General features: G+C 44.6%; 1 protein-coding gene across 5 annotated transcripts in view; it reads left to right on the forward strand.

Moving 5' to 3' along the window:
- Positions 1 to 3,269: 3,269 nt before the first annotated feature.
- Positions 3,270 to 19,942, forward strand: part of SRGAP3 (SLIT-ROBO Rho GTPase activating protein 3) — a 246,334-nt gene continuing 229,661 nt past the window's right edge. The window contains exon 1 of one of the 5 annotated variants that reach the window (XM_005222441.5): positions 3,270 to 4,333. In XM_005222441.5, coding sequence (XP_005222498.1) covers positions 4,267 to 4,333 — 67 coding nt within the window. In that variant the 5' untranslated portion in view covers positions 3,270 to 4,266. The remainder of the gene's footprint in view (positions 4,334 to 19,942) is intronic. The other 4 variants (XR_814364.4, XM_005222437.5, XM_024982633.2 and 1 more) reach the window with 4 other exon arrangements.

Here is a 19,942-nt window from a genome sequence, read left to right on the forward strand (position 1 = left end):
GAAGTTGCTCAGTCGTGCCTGACTCTTAGCGACCCCATGGACTGGAGCCTACCAGGCTCCTCCATCCATGGGATTTTCCAGGCAAGAGTACTGGAGTAGGGTGCCATTGCCTTCTCCGGGGTCTTATGTTATTCAGCTGTAATTGTAATTTAAGCCTCATCAATGGCCGTTTGTGACATGTTTGCCTTATATTTTAAACTCTACATTTTTTTTAATGGCAAACTTCAGATTGAACACAGTATTGATTGAAGAAAAATGTCACTACTTGACAGCAAGTATTCCTATGCTTATTGTTCTGGGATATAATAGTCTACTGGTTGAGTCCTTGGGCTCTGATGTGGCCAGATGTGGGCTTGCAAGTGATTCAGTTATTAGCTAGTTGTGTGATCTTGGGCAGACTGCTGCACTGCTCTGACCCCCCGTTTGCCCATCTGTAAAACAAGGATGATTATAGCCCTGGACCCACTGATAAAATCTATGTCATTGATAACATTTCTGTAGAAAACTTGGCCTAGTGACTGTATGGAATGAGGGCTCGATAAATATTAAACATTAGTATAATTCAGGAATATTTAGAAGAATCCAGGAAATGAGCCTGAGGAAAGTGAAACATACCCTCCAAGGGGTATTCCCATCCTTGGAAGAGGGCTGGCACAGATCAAACCACATGGCAGAGCCCCTGACCCTGCCACCTACGACATTTATTTTTGCAGCAATCTGGTTTCCTTTAATACCATGTGAAGGATAATCACTAGGAATGGCAGTTGGTTCTCATAAGCAAGGAAGAAGAGGTCACATGGAAGGGAATGGTCCCCTCATGTGGTCACAGAGGGCAGCTGGGAGACTGGGGTGAACTGTGCAGAGGATTGGAAGGAAAAGAGCAAGGGCATTGTGCAAGGGGCCTGCCCAGGTCCCACCACCTCTTCTTGGGGAAGGAAGATTCCGGGTACTGTGGATTCATGGTATATGTTGATATATTCGCAGGGGGCACAACCCTTTTCTTCTTCCTCTCTTCCTGCACCCATCCCAGGCATCTGTGGAGCCCCACCTCTGGTCCTAGACCCAGAATGGTTGGATGCTAAAAAGGAATACTCCGTGGACCTCTGCTGTGTTCCAGGCACTTGAAATTTCCTGTTGGATCCTATGCAAAGAGTGAGATCCCCACCATTTTACAAATGAGGAAACTGAGACTCAGTGAAGGCACAGAAGCTACCTAAGTTCCCTGTAAGCTGGAACCACAGAGGCAGGCAGGGAATCCAGTTTTTCACATCCCACAGTGCATGTTAATAACTCCCATTTTCCTTTGAGAGTCTAGCCTTGAGGCAGGATGCTAATCTCAGAGCACATCTGTCTCAGGTAACAAGTGCAGCTTTCACTGTTTTAAAACAGTCCAAAGCAGGGGTCGCTGTAGAGAGCCTGAGTGTGCTATGGGAAGGGAAAGGCAGGGGGTGACGGCAATGACTATGGGCCAGTGGCATCTACTCGTGAACCCTGTAATCTCTTGTCTCTGGGCATGAAGTTATAGTAAACCCCGTGATTCACCAGCTGGACTTCTCTCTTGCTTTCTCCAAGTAGGTCCCGTGTGTTCCCAGCCATGCTTATACTGTTTGCACCATAGGAATGCGCTTCCCCTCTCCATGCAGACCTGGGGAGACTCACTATAACCGCCACTTTGTCTAGGAAGCCTCAATGGACTAGCATGGATAACCTATTCATTTCTGAACCCAAATAAAATCATTCATTATGCACTCAGAAAAAGGCAAATCGAAGATTATTTTGAGAAATTTGTAAAAATACCAAATTTGGGGGGCAATGCCTGTTATTAAAAAACAGAAACCTTACTTTGCTGAAAAAGGTCCGTCTAGTCAGAACTATGGTTTTTCTAGTAGGCATGTATGGATGTGAGAGCTGAACCATAAAGAAAGCTGAGCACTGAATAATTGATGCTTTTTAACTGTGGTGTTGAAGGAGACTGTTGAGAGTCCCTTGGGCTGCAAGAAGATCAAACCAGTCCATCCTAAAGGAAATCAGTCCTGAATATTCATTGGAAGGACTAATGCTAAAGCTAAAGCTCCAGTACTTTGGCCACCTGATGGGAAGAATCAACTCACTGGAAAAGATGGTGATGCTGGGAAAGATTGAAGGCGGGAGGAGAAGGGGACGACAGAGGATGAGATGGTTGGATGGCATCGCTGACTCAGTGGACATGAGTTTGAGTAAGCTCTGGGAGTTGCTGATGGACAGGGAGGCCTGGCATGCTGCATGCAGTCCATGGAGTCACAAAGAGTTGGACACGACTGAACAACTGAACTGAACATATTAATGACTATCTTAACGTGAAATTCCAGGGGCAGCAAACCTGTAGTGCTTGATTTCATTTTTACGGAACAGATCTTATTCTGCCTTGAGTGCGTGTGAAATGGGTTTAATCTCCAGTAGAATGCAGCAACCTTTGCACATCTGCATGGGCAGAATCTGGGGTCATACAGCACAGGAGTGAATGCTGGTGACTTTGGGCAAGTCACCTCCCGTATCGGTGCCTGTTCCTTCACGTGCACTATGTTATGGGTTTGCTGAGGGGTTTACTGAGTGCTTATTATCATGCTCCGTGCTAAGCTTAGCCTCACATTCTTACTTGAGCCCCCAGGAGCTCCGTCATTCCTGAGGGCCCCTACCCTGCAATATTTTTTTTCTCACAGCACTTATCATCTGCTATCATATATAAATTTCTTATTTTGTTTATCTTTCATCTTCCCCTCCTAGGGTCTCTTGCTTTGCACAGTTCCAGAAGGCACCATTCATGATGCAGTCTGAGCTCTGCCTGGGGCTGATTTTACTGAGATTATTACCATGACTAGTGCTGACTGCCCAGAGTTGGGTGATGTGGAGACTGGAGCTCCAGAAGTGAGGCATCTTTTTTTTGCCTAGTTTGATCATTGCCATGTCCCCATACCCAGAACGATGCCTGACCTATATTAAACTGAAATACATGTTGAAAGAAAGAATGAAATCCTCCAAAGAGAACCATTTTACTGGTGAGGAAACTGAGGCTCAATGAGTTATTGATTTGCCCTGCGTCTAAACCCGTGTCCTGAGGTGGCTGGGTTTCCAGCAAGCCTGCTCCCGACGGCTTTGCAAAGCTGCACGTCTGAGACACTTGGCATTGTCCCTGCCGCCCCATAATGCTCCACAAATATTAATGAGCTTGCCTACATGGATCAGCCCCTCTCCTCCGCTAGACAATCAGGCAGAGTGACGAACTGTCACACAGTCGTTGCTTGAGAAATTGAATTAAATTGCATGTTGCAAAGAAAAGGTGGACCTTTTGGAGTTTTTGGAGGAAGAATTCCTAACCCAACTGCCAATGGTAGGAATCTTCAGGGGCCTCTCAGGCCTCCCCAGCCCAGCTCTTTTTCCTACCTCCTTCCCTTTTGTGAGCCTTTCTTCCTCTTTTTGCTTGCAGTGAGTTCTGCTCTCCAGTAGGCTACAATGTGTCAGTTGTTATAAAATCCGGGAGGTGGAGCTTGGTGACGAGAGCGGTGGGCGAGCACTCGGCCAGCCCTGCAGGGCGTGCAGTCCAGCCTCCGGTTCACGGAGCTTAAGCCTTGCAGCAGGAGAACTTCCACCTCGCTCTCCTGGCTTTGAGCCTCACTGTATATCGGAGCAGAGGCGCGGAAGGGAGGGAGGATGCGAGATGATCGGCCCTTTGGCAACCTGACCATCTCTTTAACAGAGCCTTGGAAAACCAGCCGGAGGCTGACTGCAGGACCAAGGAGGCGCCGCGCCTCTTGTGGATGTGTGTGTGTGTGTGTGTGAGAGGGTGAGCGGGTGTGAGGGTGTGTGAGTGTGCATCACGACTGCGTGTGTGCATGGCTGGATGAGTGCGCCAGTGCACGCGTGAGTGTGTGACTGTGTGTGTGTGTGAGAGAGAGAGTGTGAGAGTGAGTGCTCTTGGTTATTATTTTTTTGGAAGAAAAATCTTGAAAATCTCGGGCAGGTTACCGTGCTCCTAGGGTGGTGGTTCTTCTGCAAGAGGAGTTGACCAGACCAAGCTACTTGAGACATTTTTCTCGCCAAGTAAAGAGAAATTTCCTCTGAGAACGAGAGGGATTTTTCCGCTGGCTCTGCAGCGGAGTGAAAGAGATTAGCCCCCTACACCTGTGAAATCGACCAGAGCCGTGTGATTACTAGGGTTGGAGTGAGGACTCGGGAAGAAAAGGAGCAATAAATCCAACAGCCTGTCAGTGCCTTTGGCCACATTGGAAGATGTCATCTCAAACTAAGTTCAAGAAAGACAAAGAGATCATTGCCGAATATGAAGCTCAAATAAAAGGTGAGAATTGGGCTGGGGAGTCATGCCTCCCCTCCCCTTTCCTTCTCTTGCTTTGGCTTTTTTTCCCCCTTTTCCTCCCTGCCATCATGAAATGTTGTTATGCATCAGTAATCTTATTGTGAGGAGGAACAGTGGCAGCTGCACAAGTCCGGACTGGTTTCGACTGCAGAGAGCGCTGGCGCTGGGAGTACAGATTGTAGAACGGGCGGCGATCACTGCATTGCAGGTGTGTGAGGAGGATCCTACACCCGGCTTTAGGAGTGTCTCAGATACTCCATCATCTTGGCTGTGACATGTTACTCTCAGGCCATTTTGATAGTCACTGCCAAAGACAGTCACTACCTCTTCCCCCCGCCATGCAAAAAGCCCCATAATATGATGTGTGTTTTTTATGATCTGCTTTTTTTTTAAAATCTCTTTCTCCCTTCTGTTTTTTGTTGTTGCTTTGCCTCTACCCCTTTCTCTGGTTTGGAATTCACATGCATATAATGTAGGAAGCAGCATCCCTGGGCTGCACTTCTTTGTCGGTGACTCTCGGCTGGCCTGGGTTGCCATGGATTAACTGTTATGGAGCATATTGATCCAAACTAATGCAGGCATTTAGGCATAAAGAGGGAGCTCAGTGCAGAAAATGTATTGTCTCGCAGTGTGCGGCCCCCATCACCGTCCGTGCACTAGTGTTTAGGGTCATCAGCCTTCATTGAAAGCCAGCAGTTCAGTGTGCCGGCTAGGAGATGCTGCCTGGCTTCCGTAGTGTCAGGGAAAGCCTGCCAGGAGGGTGAGATGACCTCTGGCTGCTTGTTCCAGCTTTAGTACCACTCACGGGGTGCACACTCCTCTCAGAAGCCGCTCCCTAAATCCACACTAGCAAAGGGAAAGAGGAAACCAGACACATTTGCATAGACAAATTCAGGTAGATTCCTTATTCAGGCCAGACTGGGGCTTCTCGCACCCTTGTGAGTACTAGGCTTAGCTTTGGCAAGGAAAACATGAAAGCACCATCCACCATGCTTACCCTTTCTTTTAGGATATACCCTAAGGGAAGCCTGGGCCTCTCGGCATCTGATTTCTTTCTGGTCATGGTTCTCCTTGTGGTCTCTTGTAGAAAGAGTAAGAACAGAGTACATCTTCAGGGGGTGCTGATGCCTGCCGCCACCTCCCCCCCCCCCCCCCCACCGCCCCAGGACTATTGAGCAAGTTGGTTATTTGTTGCTCTGGTGACCTGAGGTTCCACACCTGCTTCTAGGTGCCGCTGCTGCTCAAGGCTCAGTGACCCAGGAAGTCGGGTGGCCTCCCCAGGAGCATCAGGGAGGTCGCGCATCACAGCTGCTGTCCGTGCTTCAGAAGCTTGGGAAACTTCGGGAGGGGAACAGCCCTTCAGGGGAGAGCTTTGTTTTTTTCCAGCCTTGCCAACCGTCTTGTACCTTTTAGTTCTGGTCAAACCCAGCATGCAAATCACCTCTCGGTAGACCCCGGGGAGAAATGAGCAGGAAACCCTGCTCTTCCCTGGGCTCCTCCTCTGCAGTTTTCAGTTCAGGGTGGAAAACAGTGACTTACAATGTTTCAGCCTTGCTGAAAATTTAGAAATCCACCCTTTTATTGGTCAGAGATCTGAATTATCTGACTGCTCAATACAAAAGCCTGCACACTTTTCAGGGAGTTTATGTTCTGTAAAGACTAATCTGGCTGATTTTTTTTTTTTCTTTAAAAACTGAGTTTCCCATGAAAAATGCCATCAGAGAGAAGGGTAGGCCGAGTTTGGGACAGTTTGGGGTTTCTATAAACATCGGCTTGGTAGGAAATGTACTTATCTCATTTTTGAGGGATTGCTACCACTGGGACCGTGAACTCTGCTTGGAAATCAATTAAGCATTTGTAGCTCTGAGTGATTCTTTTACTTTTTACCTTTTGCATTTATTTTAACATCTAAATAGCAAGGGCAGGGTAATGCATTTCAGCAGGAAATTTGTCCAAATGATCTTATCTCTTCTAAACTCTAAATGTTTTTGCATTCTGGTTAAAAGAATTTCATTTTATTCCTCTAGGGTTGACATCCACACCATTTAGGTCAGGATGCTACTGTGCCTGCAATTGGAATCTTTTCTGTCAAAATTTTATTTGTTCATCATCATTATCATCTATTGATGTGTGTTCAGGGCTCGATAGTTTCCATGGCTCACTCCCAAGACCTCGCCCCTCTTGGCTTATGCAAAGTACAGACAGAGTTTGTAGGAGCTCAGTTTTAGAGATGAGGAAACTGAGGCCTTGTAATGTTAAATGACTTGCCCAAGGTTACAAGGTGGGAAATGTGAAGGCAGTTGGTTTCCTTCCAGGCCCAGCGTCCCCGCTACATTGTTTGCCTGAAGCTGCCCCTTGAAGGACTGATGTCAGTAGCAGATGGCAGTTTTGTGGGGGGACGGGCTGCCTCCCAGTCTCAGTCCATTGTTTACCCTCTTACTTGCCTCCCTTGCCTTTGTTGCTGGCCTCTGAAGAGCGTTTGACCAGTCATCAAACATAATGCCTGACGCCAATTGCCTTGGGTATCATTTGGCCAATTTGGCACAAACATTCCACCTAGTCTGATGGATTTTGTCCTCTGTGCATTTTGTGAGGGGGCTTTTGATTTTTAAAAGTGATACTGAGTTCTTTGTTGGCTTAGTCCCTTTTTTCTCTTTTTGAAGAATTTACTGACTGGAACAACGGGGACTCTTTGCAAAGTTCTTTTTCCTATTGTGAAAAATGTCAGACTCATGCCTTCTCTTGCCTAATCAGACCCTCGAATCCCTTTGATTATATACCTGTGACACAATAGACACCATATGCTTGCACATTCCCAGTGATGGGAAACTCACCACTTCCCAAGCCCACATATTCCATTTTTAGACCACTCTGGCTGTTGTAAGGAGTTTTTTTATGTTGGGTTAAGTATGTCTCTCCGGAGAAGGCAATGGCACCCCACTCCAGTACTCTTGCCTGGAAAATCCCATGGACAGAGGAGCCTGGTCAGCTGCAGTCCATGGGGTTGCTAAGAGTCGGACACGACTGAGCGACTTCCCTTTCACTTTTCACTGTCCTGCACTGGAGAAGGAAATGGCAACCCACTCCAGTGTTCTTGCCTGGAGAATCCCAGGGACCGGGGAGCCTAGTAGGCTGCCGTCTATGGGATCGCACAGAGTCGGACACGACTGAAGTGACTTAGCAGAAGTATGTCTCTCATCCAACTTTTGGTTCTGTACCTTGGGACTTCATAGAACGAGACAGATGCTTTTTCCCCATGAGTGCCCGTTGGATATTTGCAGACTCTGATCATCAACCCTGAACCGTGATTCTCATTTGCTTTATCATCTTAACTCTCTTTTGGATCTTCTGCATCCTGGGCTGCAAACTCCAGGCCTTTGAGTGCTTGGCAGAGAGAATAAGTGAGTGAAGCTGGCCAAGTAAGATCATTTGTGGCAGTTGGCCTACCACCTCAGCCAGGGCAATATAAGAAGGGGGGTGGTGATTATGATTGGCCTGAGAACACATGTCCTGTCCAAATGGGCAGTCACTACTTGGGTTCAACCAGTTGTTACCATTTAGAATGTAGGCCCAGCCAGATCTTTCAGTTTTTCAACAGATGCCATTAATCTGGATTAAAGCTTTATGCTTTTAAAGAGATTTTGCCAAATGGACCTGCAGAAGACTGTACTGTCAAAAATCTTCTTTAAGAGTGATACTAAGTTCTAAATGAGACTCTTTAAATGTGGTCAGAGAAAGAAAACAACATCACTTCCTAATTTATGGTGTATGTAATGCTTCTATTAATGTAGCTCAAGGGTTGAATTAGCCCTTTTCACTGCCCACTCTCTCATTGCACCATATATATTGTATCTGCTATGTTTCTCCAACCCACTGGGCTAGGGGCCTTATCAGAGAGAAGAAAATGAAATTAATTTAATATGACTTGTTCTTGGTGACCCTGTGCTGGCTTCAAGTGGATATTGCTTCTTGTCTGAGATGTTCACAAGTGTTCCTTTATGAACTTGTTCAGGAACCCTGCCTGAGAGTGACACCATATTCTCCAATCTGGAACTGGCAACTCAAACTTCTTTCCCCCTTTGAAAATCAGAACATTTTCCCATCTCCAGCTTTTTGGCACTTATCCTATCTTTCACAGTATCCTCAAAGATCACTGATAGTGTTTGGTAATCTTATTCACAAGCATTTTCCAGTAACCTGGGTTCTAATTCATCTTGCTGTCAGATGTAATGGTCTGTTCTGCGTTTATTCAGAGTTCAAATTTCCATTTCATCCTAATAGAAAATGAAAATAGAAATTCAGTGATTGACTTCAGTGTTTTTTTTTTTTTTTATTACACATCCATATTCATTTTAGGCCATCTTTTTAATGGCATAAGTCTAGAATTGAGGGGAAGAAGAGCAGGTAGTGAAGACGACCGCAGAGAAGCATTTATTTACTCACTCACTTATACATTCACTCAGTGAACACTGAGTGTCGACTTTGTTCTTAGCCTTGTGTTGAGTATTGTGAGAGATGCAAAATATATGATATATCCTTAACTTCCAAGAGTTTTCTTGGAATATGGCAATAAAATCAGTGAAGGAAAAGAAAGAAAAATCTAAAAAACTCCCAATTTATCATGAGAATGAATTTAATCTTAAAGAGATTATGCCATAGAGTGATTGGACAATGACCTTAAGAGCCATCATCACCTTCACTGGCTTCAGTGAGGAAAGTAGGCTGGGTTGGGGAACAGTGGGGAGTAGTGGGGACTGTGGCTGACTAGGGAGCTCATTTAGAGGCGGCAGCCCTGCTCAGCTCTCCTGTCATTACTGTAAGCCCAGAGTGGTTAGTTCTTTCAGTGTTTCCAGAGCATCTGGATTTCAAAACAAAATCTCCTAATTTTTATTTTAAATATTTAGAAATTTAACTTTGAAAACATTTTAAAAATGGGGTTGTCTTTTCCATTATTGAGCTGTAAGAGTTCTTTCTACATTTTGGATACAGTTCCTTATGAAATACAAGATTTGCAGAATTCTATTCTGTTGGTTATCTTTTCTCTTTTCTGATGGAGTCCTTTGAAGCACAAAAGTTTTTAATTTTTATGAAGCTTTATCTATTTTTTCTTTCTTTCTTCATGCGTTTGGTGTCATATCTAAGGATTCTTTGCCAAATCCAAGGCCATGATGAAAATCTCCAAATTTTTAAGAGGTAGCGCCAGTTTATAAGAAATACTTTGCTTTTTGAATGAATCTGTCAGTAGGAAAGCTTCAGCCCATGCTCACCAGTCTTCAACTTCTGGCCTACAAGTTGAAGTCAATAAAGGGTCTTGCTGATGAGGCCTCACCCAGTTTACCTGTTTCATCTTCAGGTGTTTTCTCTATAATAGGTCTGTGCTGTCATAACCACATTAGAACAATTCCTTGTCTCTGACTCCTCCATACTTTTTCCCACCTCCAAATATTTCCCCATTTGTGCCTTTATTCTGCTTAAAATGTCTTCCTTCTCCCCCCACCCCCACTTTTTTTGGTTTGGCCAACTCCTGACTATCCTTCACTGCCTGCTCAAATGATCCCTCTTCCATGATGCCTTCCTAATAACTCTTCCAGGCAGAATCATATCTGCCTTTCTCTTCTGGACTTCATTATCCTTCATTACAATTTTGTGTTCAGTATTTGGGCCATGAACTCTTGAGAAATGCTTATGGTCATTTTCATTTCCCCCATGTGATTGGTGTACAATCAGTTGAAGCAGTGGCTAATAATTACTAACAAGAAGTTTTACTTTTCTAACTCACAGCCAAGCTCAAGCTGGAGTTATATTTTCTTTGACATTTGTCTTAGCTTGGGTCGCTATAACAAAATACCACGGGCAGCTGGGAAGCTTAAACAACAGACATTTATTTCTCACAATTCTGGAGGCTGGGAAGTCCAAGATCAAGGTGCCCACAGATTTGGCTCCTGTTGAGAGCACACTTTGCTGCTTGTAGCCTTCTTGCTGTGCTCACATGGTCTTTCCTCTGTGTGTAGAGAGAGAGCTCTCTGTCCTCCTCTTCTTAGAAGGGGACTAATCCCATTATGAGGGCACCACTCTCATTATCTCATGTGAACCTAATCACCTCCCAGAGGCCCCACCCATCTTCACACATCATCACGTTGGAGGTTAGGGCTTCAACATGTGAATTTTAGGGGGAAACACCAAGCATTCAACCCCTAACAACATCATATTTTCTGTTCCATTGAAAGTAGGGGTTTTATTTGTTAAGGGAATATTCTTCATGGTTTGATGAATTTCCTTGTTTGTCCCTGATAGGGGAGATATTTATCTATGAAGATTGGATGAAGGCTGATGTGTTTAAAGCCAAGGTGATGTTTGACAAGGTGATGTCTATCATATTCATGGTGGGAAGTTGGTTGGGGAGCATGGCACATCAGGTGCCTCCCAGTCAGGAAATCAGTGGATCTGGTGTGTGCATTGGAGTTCTCACCACCAGAGTTTATATGTTAGAGGCTACTTTTCCTTTCCAGAAACCTCTATTATTTGTTCATTCATTGATTCACTCACCCATTCATTCAATGACTGTTACAAGCCATGCTTCAGGCTATACAGCTTTGTTTAGCGATGGGATGTAATTAATTTTTATTTATCTCTAAGTCTCAGTCATGCGTATGGTGTCTCATTTTGTGATCCCCCAAATTCTGGAAAATAGTCATTATTATTCCTATCTTATAGATAAAACCTGAAATCCAGAGAAATACGTTGTATTAGATTGCACAGTGAATAGTGGCAGAACTAAGGTTTAAATTGGAGGGGTCTGACTTCCAGCTGTGCAGGGAGGCAAGAAATATGCCAGGGCAATTCTGCTTTGAAACCCAGGGGTTTCTTCACTGGGGGCCAGTCTGGAACGGGTCTTAGTCTTTGACTTCCTGCCTTTCCTAGCCCTTCCACAATCCTTCTGATGAAATCTTGCCTATCCCCCAATTTGAGGCTGCTTAGTTGTGTGAGATCCCTCTCTCCCACCCCAGGAAGTCATCTTTGAAAAAGTGTCTCCTAGAGAATTGATAGAGGCTCCACCAACCTGGAAACACAGAACCAGAAATCTTAGATGTCTGCTAGTCCAATGCTCCCACTTTTGTATTTCCCTCCAGATGTGGAGACTGATGTTCAGAGAAGAGTTCTGGCTTGTAAGCACTTCTAGACCATATTTCCATGAACACAAAGTTTTTTTGCTTGGTTCATTGCTGTAGCCTTGTGCCTAGCATCTCATTGGTGATCAGTAATGGTATTGCATTGAATTGCTCCGGTGGGTGGGGCAACCCCGGGTGGTGGTGGTTGCCTGGGAGGCAGAGCAGAGCAGTGCCTTGGAAAACACGATGAGGTGAGGATAGAAGAGGGTAAGGATTGGAGAGGTCAGGAGGACATGAGGTTAGGCTGGTTCAGAAACTGGGTCCTGTCCTTGTAGCTGCCAGGAAGTTGGGGGGATAGTGGCTGACTATTAAAGGTGCTGAGTTTAAATTCAGAACCTCTGGCCTAATACAGGCCATAGCAAGCTGTATTCTGGGCTCTATTTCCCTTGTAAATGATTTGTTCCTGATGGCTTGTTGGTGTTTATAAAATTTCTTGGCTGGCCCAGGAGTGGGGTTTTGGCTCTGTTCTCTTAATTTGTTTAGTCATTAGGCCAATTTATGTTTGGAGTAGTGTTCCCTGAGGTATATTCCATGAAATTGGATGTAAAGAGGCACTGGGTGAAAAAAAATAGTTCTGTGGTCAAATAGGTTTTGGAAGTTCTAGTATGAAGTGAGTTAAATAGGCTTGTTTCCCACAGGATTTATGGGAACCTTGAATGTGTTAAGTATGAACTGCCAAGAAGGGGCCGCAGATGTTCCTCAAACTTTATTCAGTCTTGTAAACCTTCATGGAATATCCACAGGACTGTGTTCTGAAGATTGACAGTGTTGGGCTATAGTTTGTGGGTTATCCATTTTCTTTCTCTTTTTGCCTTTTACCCAGTTCCCTAATTTTTAGTTTCCTAACAGGATAGTGTGGAGAAGAGAAGAGATAAAACAAATGTGTATCCAGCTCAGATAAATGATTTCAATGTGGTGTTTTGAGGTCACTTAGAAAATGTGGGTTTTGACATTTCCAATTACTGAGCACTCAACCATTGATTTAAATGGTAATTTGGTGACAGCTCTTTCTGATCAATATGTGTGGCATGTGCACGTGTGCCCGGCTGTGTGTGACAGTTTAGGGGGTGCCCTTAGCTGCAGGCAGCGTTCAAGGGGCCTTGAATGGACCTGGGTGCCACCCCTGAGATAGCGCAGTCGATGCCAGGTGATAATGGTGCAGATGGACATGCAGACGCCCGCAGCCTGTGGAGCCTCAGAGGACGCAGTCTCAGCCCCAAATCCAGGTGCAATAAAAATATGATTTTCTTTATTTTTCTGTAACTTATATTTCACATCTCTATTCTGCTTGAAATGACAGAAATAAATCTAAGGGAATTGGGGGTTTCTTCTTGCTTTCTCTAGCGTTGTGGCCCAAGGTCCAGGGGGGCTGGGGTAGTTCTAAGGGGACATCTGTTGTGGTTTATCATCAACCTACTTTGGCAACTACTAAGATATCCTCCTTCCTGCTGGGTCCGCAGTGGTCAGTCCTGCACTGATACTTCTCTGTTCCGAACCTGAGGCCACTTTGCCCTTTCCCCTCCTCAGCTCCTTCTGTGAGATATGCAGGCACCAGGAGTCATCCTGAGGCTCCCACACCATGCTGCGTCATGAGAGACTGTGGACATTTGTCTCAGGCTCGTGTTGCCACTTACTTCTCCTCCAAGGCCTCCCTAGGGTGCTGCCTGGGGAATGCCCCGCTCCTCCAGCCTCAGATTCTGCAAATTATGCAGGCATTCTGTCATCACCTACTCTCCCTGGGCTTGTCTAAGGTGAGATAGGGTGGGGATTATTTTCTTACAGATCCCTAAAAGCTACGTACACCTTGCCTTACAGTCTCCTGAAATCTGTATCTGTGTGTGGAGGAGGGAAGGAGAGGGGAGGGGAGGGGGGTTAATAGGGGGTGGTCCCCTGGCTCTTTGTCATCAGACTTTCTTTCAGATCTTTTGTCCATAACCCACATTCTTTCTCTTCTCCCTGAGAACTAGGGTTTTGAAAGTCAAAAGCCAAGAATTGACTCTTTCCCTGTATTATCCCTGAGGCACTGAACAGAGAATGCCCTCCTTGCCTGAGTAATGTTCAGGAAATCTAAGGAAATATGAGAGAAAAACCGTCAATACTCCATCCCTATCTATACTATCCTGGCCCAGGCCATCACCACCTCTTGGTGACACCATGGCAATATCTCCCTATCTCAGAGTTTTTCTACCTCCACACTACTGATGTTTGGGTCTGCATCATTTTTTGTTGTGGGGGCTGTCCTGCACCATGTGGGATGTTGAGCTGAATCCCTGACCTAACCCACTTGATGTCAGCAGCAACCCCCCCCCCCCCCAACAAATTGTCACAACCAAAAATGTCTCTGCTAACTGCTAACGCACTTCAGTCGTGTCCTATCCTGTGCGACCCCATAGACAGCAGCCCACCAGGCTCCCCCGTCCCTGGGATTCTCCAGGCAAGAACACTGGAGTGGGTTGCCATTTCCTTCTCCAATGCATGAAAGTGAAAAGTGAAAGCGAAGTCGCTCAGTCGCGACCCCATGGATTGCAGCCCACCAGGCTTCTCCATCCGCTGGATTTTCCAGGCAAGAGTACTGGAATGGGGTGCCATTGCCTTCTCCGACATTGGCAAATGTCCCCTGGGGGGGGGGGAATAAGCCCCAGTTAATGCCACTAAAAAGTGACAAATAGATTCAAGGTATGGATCTGATAGAGTGCTTGAAGAACTATGGACAGAGGTTCGTGACATTGTACAGGAGGCAGTGATGAAGACCATCCCCAAGAAAAAGAAATGTAAAAAGGCAAAATGGTTGTCTGAGGAGGCCTTACAAATAGCTGAGAAAAGAAGAGAAACTAAAGGCAAAGGAGAAAAGGAAAGATATACCCATTTGAATGTAGAGTTCTAAAGAATAGCAAGGAGAGATTAGAAAGCCTTCCTTAGTGATCAACACAAAGAAATAGAGGAAAACAATAGAATGGGAAAGACTAGAGATCTCTTCAAGAAAATTAGAGATACCAAGGGAACATTTCATGCAAAGATGGGCTCAATAAAGGACAGAAATAGTATGGACCTAAAAGAAACAGAAGGTATTAAGAAGAGGTGGCAAAAATACACAGAAGAACTATACAAAAAAGATCTTCATGACTCAGATAACCACTATGGTGTAATCACTCACCTAGAGCCAGACATTCTGGAATGCGAAGTCAAGTGGGCTTTAGGAAGCATCACTACAAACAAAGCTAGTGGAGGTGATGAAATTCCAGTTGAGCTATTTTAAATCCTAAAAGATGATGCCATGAAAATGCTGCACTCAATATGCCAGCAAATTTGGAAAACTCAGCAGTGGCAGGACTGGAAAAGGTCAGTTTTCATTCCAGTCCCAAAGAAAGGCAATGCCAAAGAATGCTCAGACTACTGCACAATTCCACTCATCTCACACACTCACAAAGTAATGCTCAAAATTCTCCAAGCCAGGCTTCAATAGTACATGAACCATGAACTTCCAGATGTTCAAGCTGGATTTAGAAAAGGCAGAGGAACCAGAGATCAAATTGCCAACATCTGCTGGGTCATCGAAAAAGCAAGAGAGTTCCAGAAAAACATTTACTTTTGCTTTACTGACTATGCCAAAGCCTTTGATGTGTGGATCACAACAAACTGGAAAATTCTTCAAGAGATGAGAATACCAGACCACCTGACCTGCCTCCTGAGAAACCAATAAGCAACAGTTAGAACTGGACATGGAACAACAGACTGGTTTCAAATCAGGAAATGAGTACATCAAGGCTGTATATTGTCACCCTGCTTATTTAACTTATATGCAGAGTACATCATGAGAAATGCTGGGCTGGAGGAAGCACAAGCTGGAATCAAGATTTCTGGGAGAAATATCAATAACCTCAGATATGCAGATGACACCACCCTTATGACAGAAAGTGAAGAACTAAAGAGCCTCTTGATGAAAGTTCAGTTCAGTTCAGTTCAGTTGCTCAGTCATGTCTGACTCTTTGCGACCCCATGAACCGCAGCACCCCAGGCCTCCCTGTCCATCACCAACTCCCGGAGTCCACTCAAACCCATGTCCACTGTGTCAGTGATGCCATCCAACCATCTCATCCTCTGTCGTCCCCTTCTCCTCCTGCATCAGGGTCTTTTCAAATGAGTCAGCTCTCCGCATCAGGTAGCCAAAGTATTGGAGTTTCAGCTTCAACATCAGTCCTTCCAATGAACACCCAGGACTGATCTCCTTTAGGATGAACTGGTTGGATCTCCTTGCAGAGGAGAGTTAAAAAGTTGGCTTAAAACTCAACATTCAGAAAACAAAGATCATAGTATCCAGTCCCATCACTTCATGGCAAATAGATGGGAAACAATGGAAACAGTGAGAGACTTTATTTTTGGGGGCTCCAAAATCACTGCAGATGGTGACTGCAACCATGAAATTAAGACACTTGCTTCTTGGAAGAAAAGCTATGACCAACTGAGACAGCATATTAGAAAGCAGAGACATTACTTTACTAATAAAGATCTGTCTAGTCAAAACTATGGTTTTTCCAGTAGTCATGTATGGATGTGAGAGGTGGACTAAAAAGAAAGCGGAGCACCAAAGAATTGATGCTTTTGAACTGTGGTGTTGAAGAAGACTCTTGAGAGTTGGACTCTTGAGAATTGTACTTCAAAGAGATTCAACCAGTCAATCCTAAAGGAAATCAGTTTTGAATATTCATTGGAAGGACTAGTCCTGAAGTTGAAACTCCAGTACTTTGGCCACCTGATGCGAAGAACCGACTCATTAGAAAAGACCCTGATGCTGGGAAAGATTTAAGGCAGGAGGAGAAGGGGATGACAGAGGATGAGATGGTTGGATGGCATCACCGATGCAATGGATGTGAGTTTGAGTAAGCTCCAGGAGATGGTGATGGACAGGGAAGCCTGGCGTGCTGCAGGCCATGGGGTCGCGAAGAGTTGGACATGACTGAGTGACTGAACTGAAGTGAATGCCACTATCCTCTGATCTCCCTGCTTCTTCTCTTATCTTCAGAGTCTGTTCTCCCCACAGCAGCCAGCAATAATCCTTACACAACTTAATTTAATCATGTCACTTCCTAGTTTCAAACCCTCCGGTAGAATTTCATTGCTCAAGAATCGAATCCAAATGCCTAGCTGGGCTTATGAAGCTGTGCTCTGTCCATCTTGGTCACCTCACCTCTCCACTCTCCAGGTCCCTTGAATTCTCTAAACTTTTACCCACTTTGAGACTTTGCACATAACTTTTCCTTCTTTCTGGAACCCTATTAACCCTGTATTGTCACATGGCTGGCTCCTTCTAGGTATTTGACCCTTGCCTTGCCTGTTATTTTCTGATCACCCAATCTTAAGTAGCTGTGGAGTAACTAATGAATCAACGGACTTGAAGACTCAGGAGAGCACTTACAGCTCTATGATATTTTTCCTCTTTGAACTTTTTTTTCTTTTTTACCAGAATTGAAAGTCTATAAGAACAGGACTTCTGTTTCTCATGTTTGTGTTTTATTAGTACCTAGAACAACATTTGGTGTGTAATAGGTGACTGTGGGATTTGGTGAGTGAATAGTGAGAGTAAATGTCATTGTTCTGGACTGTGTACATAAGCACATGTATATATTCTGCTTGGGGTGCATGGTTTGTACCAGAAATTACAGTTGAGAGGCACAAAATGGAGCAGATTCAAGCTTTCTAAAACCCTGACCAAGAGGTAATTCAAGAAGATGAAGAATCAAAGAAGGGGCAGTTGTGTCTCTGTAAAACTATCCAACCTTTGGCTTAGAAGGGAATGAAGCAGAGAGACCAGGGGGCCACTTGCAAGGATCCTACAGGGAATTTAATACTTTCCATTAATTAAGTATGTGTGTAGCTGAAAGGGGGACACAAAAGGGGATAAAATATAGCCTCTGTCCCTGTCTTTGACGGACTCACAGTTTTCTAGGAAAGGTAGTTGAACAAAAATGGATGAATTGATTATGATACAGTGTGGTCAGTATTGGGACAGTGCTGGAATCACACTGTGAAAACCGAGTGAAAGTGACAGCTTTGTTGGGGAGAGGTGGAGAAGTTCTTCTAGAAGAAATGACTTTCAGGCAGGGCTTTCTAGGATGGGTAGAAGCTCTCCAAGTGTTGAAAGGCATTTCATGAAGAGAGAACAGCATGCGCAAAGGCATGGGGGTCATGAAAGGACCTGGGTACTTGGACAGTGGTGAGAAGTCTGATGTCGCTAAAATCCAGAGTAAGTAGAATGGAGTGGGGGTAGGGGATGAGACCAGAAGTGACAGGAGTTTAAAGTTCATTTCTAGCCAATGGCTCTGTGAGTCTTTGATCTTGGAGATACTGGATGAAACTTATTTTTTGATAATATTTTTTTCTGATTTTGGATGTAATACATGCTCATTCTTTTAAAAGTTTTGAAAATACAGGGGAAAAAAGAATCTAGAAGCTACAACTTGAGATAATCACTATAAAAATTCAATGTATTACCTTTCAGACTTCATACCTCTATCAAATCTGTTTTATATCTATATATAATAAAAAATGGGCTTCCCTGGTGGCTCAAGTAGTAAAGAATCTGCCTGCAACACAGGAGTCCCTGGTTCAATCCCTGGGTTGGGAAGACCCCCTGGAGGAGGAAATGGCAACCCACCTCCAGTATTCTTGCCTGGAGAATCCCATGGATAGAGGAACCTGGCCGGCTACAGTCCATGGGGTCACAAAGAGTCAGACACAACTGAGCAACTAACACTTTCACTTTCACCTATGATAGGATCATAGGTCTTTAATAGGTCTTTAATGAAAAGTTATAAAAATAAAGCCTAGAGGCACATCATCATAGGCCTGTAGGACTATGGCTTGAAATAGAGTATGGCCTTACAAAAAAGAGACTTTGCTAAGTAAGAACATCAAGTATGCATGACCTCCCACATGTTTTGATGGTCCACGAGGGAGGACTGAGGATTTGTTTGTTGGAAACCATTTTCTTGTGGTGATAGACTTGTGTGGCCATTTCTGTCCCACCAGATTTATATAAAGCTCATCAAGAACTTCCCTCCACATCTGTTCCTACTACTTTCAGCTAAAAAATTTCCCCTTCCTGGTCCCCCATAGTCTCACTTCCCTGTTGGTACCCAGGCAGCTGTTCCTGCCTTTGGCAGGAAGTATTAAAAGGAGAATCCTGTCAAAGGCAAAGAATTAAGGCTCCACAGCAGGTTCCTCCTCCCCATTGGTACTTTCCCTCATTGTTGTTCCTCTGCCTGCATCCCTGGTCATCAGTGGTGCTTTTGGGATTCCTGATTGCTGGTCTGCTCCCAGCAGTAGTACCTTGCTATTCCCCTTGCTTCTGAGGGCTAGTGAGGGTATTTTCAGAGTATAGTTTACTGTTGATCAGTTTTCCAACCCTTTGTCAGATAGAAAGTCCTGGATCCCTGTTGGTGGGTAGAGTTCCCATGGAGGAGTTGTCCCCAGTGGGAGGGGACAGCTCCACAGGGGAATCTTCCATAGCTTAAAGTGCCTTACGTGGAACCAGAGAGAGATGCCATGAGAGGACCTTCCCAGTAAAACACCTTAGTCACCTTCAGGGATACAAACGGTGGGTGTCTCTTCTCTGATTTCGTTTGTACTAAAGAACGCAAATTGGCTCAGCACAATGTGGCTTCTTCCCAGCTGTCATCTCAGCAGGACATTTCCAAGCAGAGTTACCAGCATGTTACTTTGTAGTTCACAGAATCCTATTGTGATCAGTGGTCTCTCCAGACAGCATGTTTTGGATCTCCCGAAGATACATCTTCTTGGAGAAACCGAGGCAGGACAACAGCCACTCTCGCTTCTGACACCTGATAATCCATTACTCCTTGACTTCCCAGCCTGGCCATTTGGACTTCTGACCTTTTGCCTGATTGTGTTTGAGTTTGTTTGTCCCTTGACAAAGCTACTCTAAGGCTTTTGTTTTGGCCTGATCCTTCTGTCTCAGGCCTTACTCTGAGTACCTCTGTCTTGCTGGATCTCCTACTTGGCATGACATTGCCATCAAAACTCTGTGTCAAAAATGGTGGAGGCCTTATTGTTTTATGCCAGAAACACAGAATTGTTAGACCATTGGGAATAGTGGGAAAGAAATGTTGAGAATGTAGTGATCCAGTTCACTTTGATTTAGTTTAACAAGTATTTATTGAGTTCCTACTATGTTCCCTGACCTCATAGACTTTATAGTGCTGCAAGAAAAACAAATTTTAACTTGTAATTACAAAAATACTGAGTATTATGAAAAAGTGATTTAAAAGTCTTCCGGGAACATGTAGGAAATGTATCTAAATGGTTGACAATGTTGTGATTTCTGATATTGGTCTATAAAACTGAATCAATTGGCTAAGCTTACCTTCCCACCATTATTTTCTGAGTTATATAATATTTAGACTGA

This window comes from Bos taurus, chromosome 22, assembly GCF_002263795.3.
Source record: "Bos taurus isolate L1 Dominette 01449 registration number 42190680 breed Hereford chromosome 22, ARS-UCD2.0, whole genome shotgun sequence".
Lineage (NCBI taxonomy): Eukaryota > Metazoa > Chordata > Mammalia > Artiodactyla > Bovidae > Bos > Bos taurus.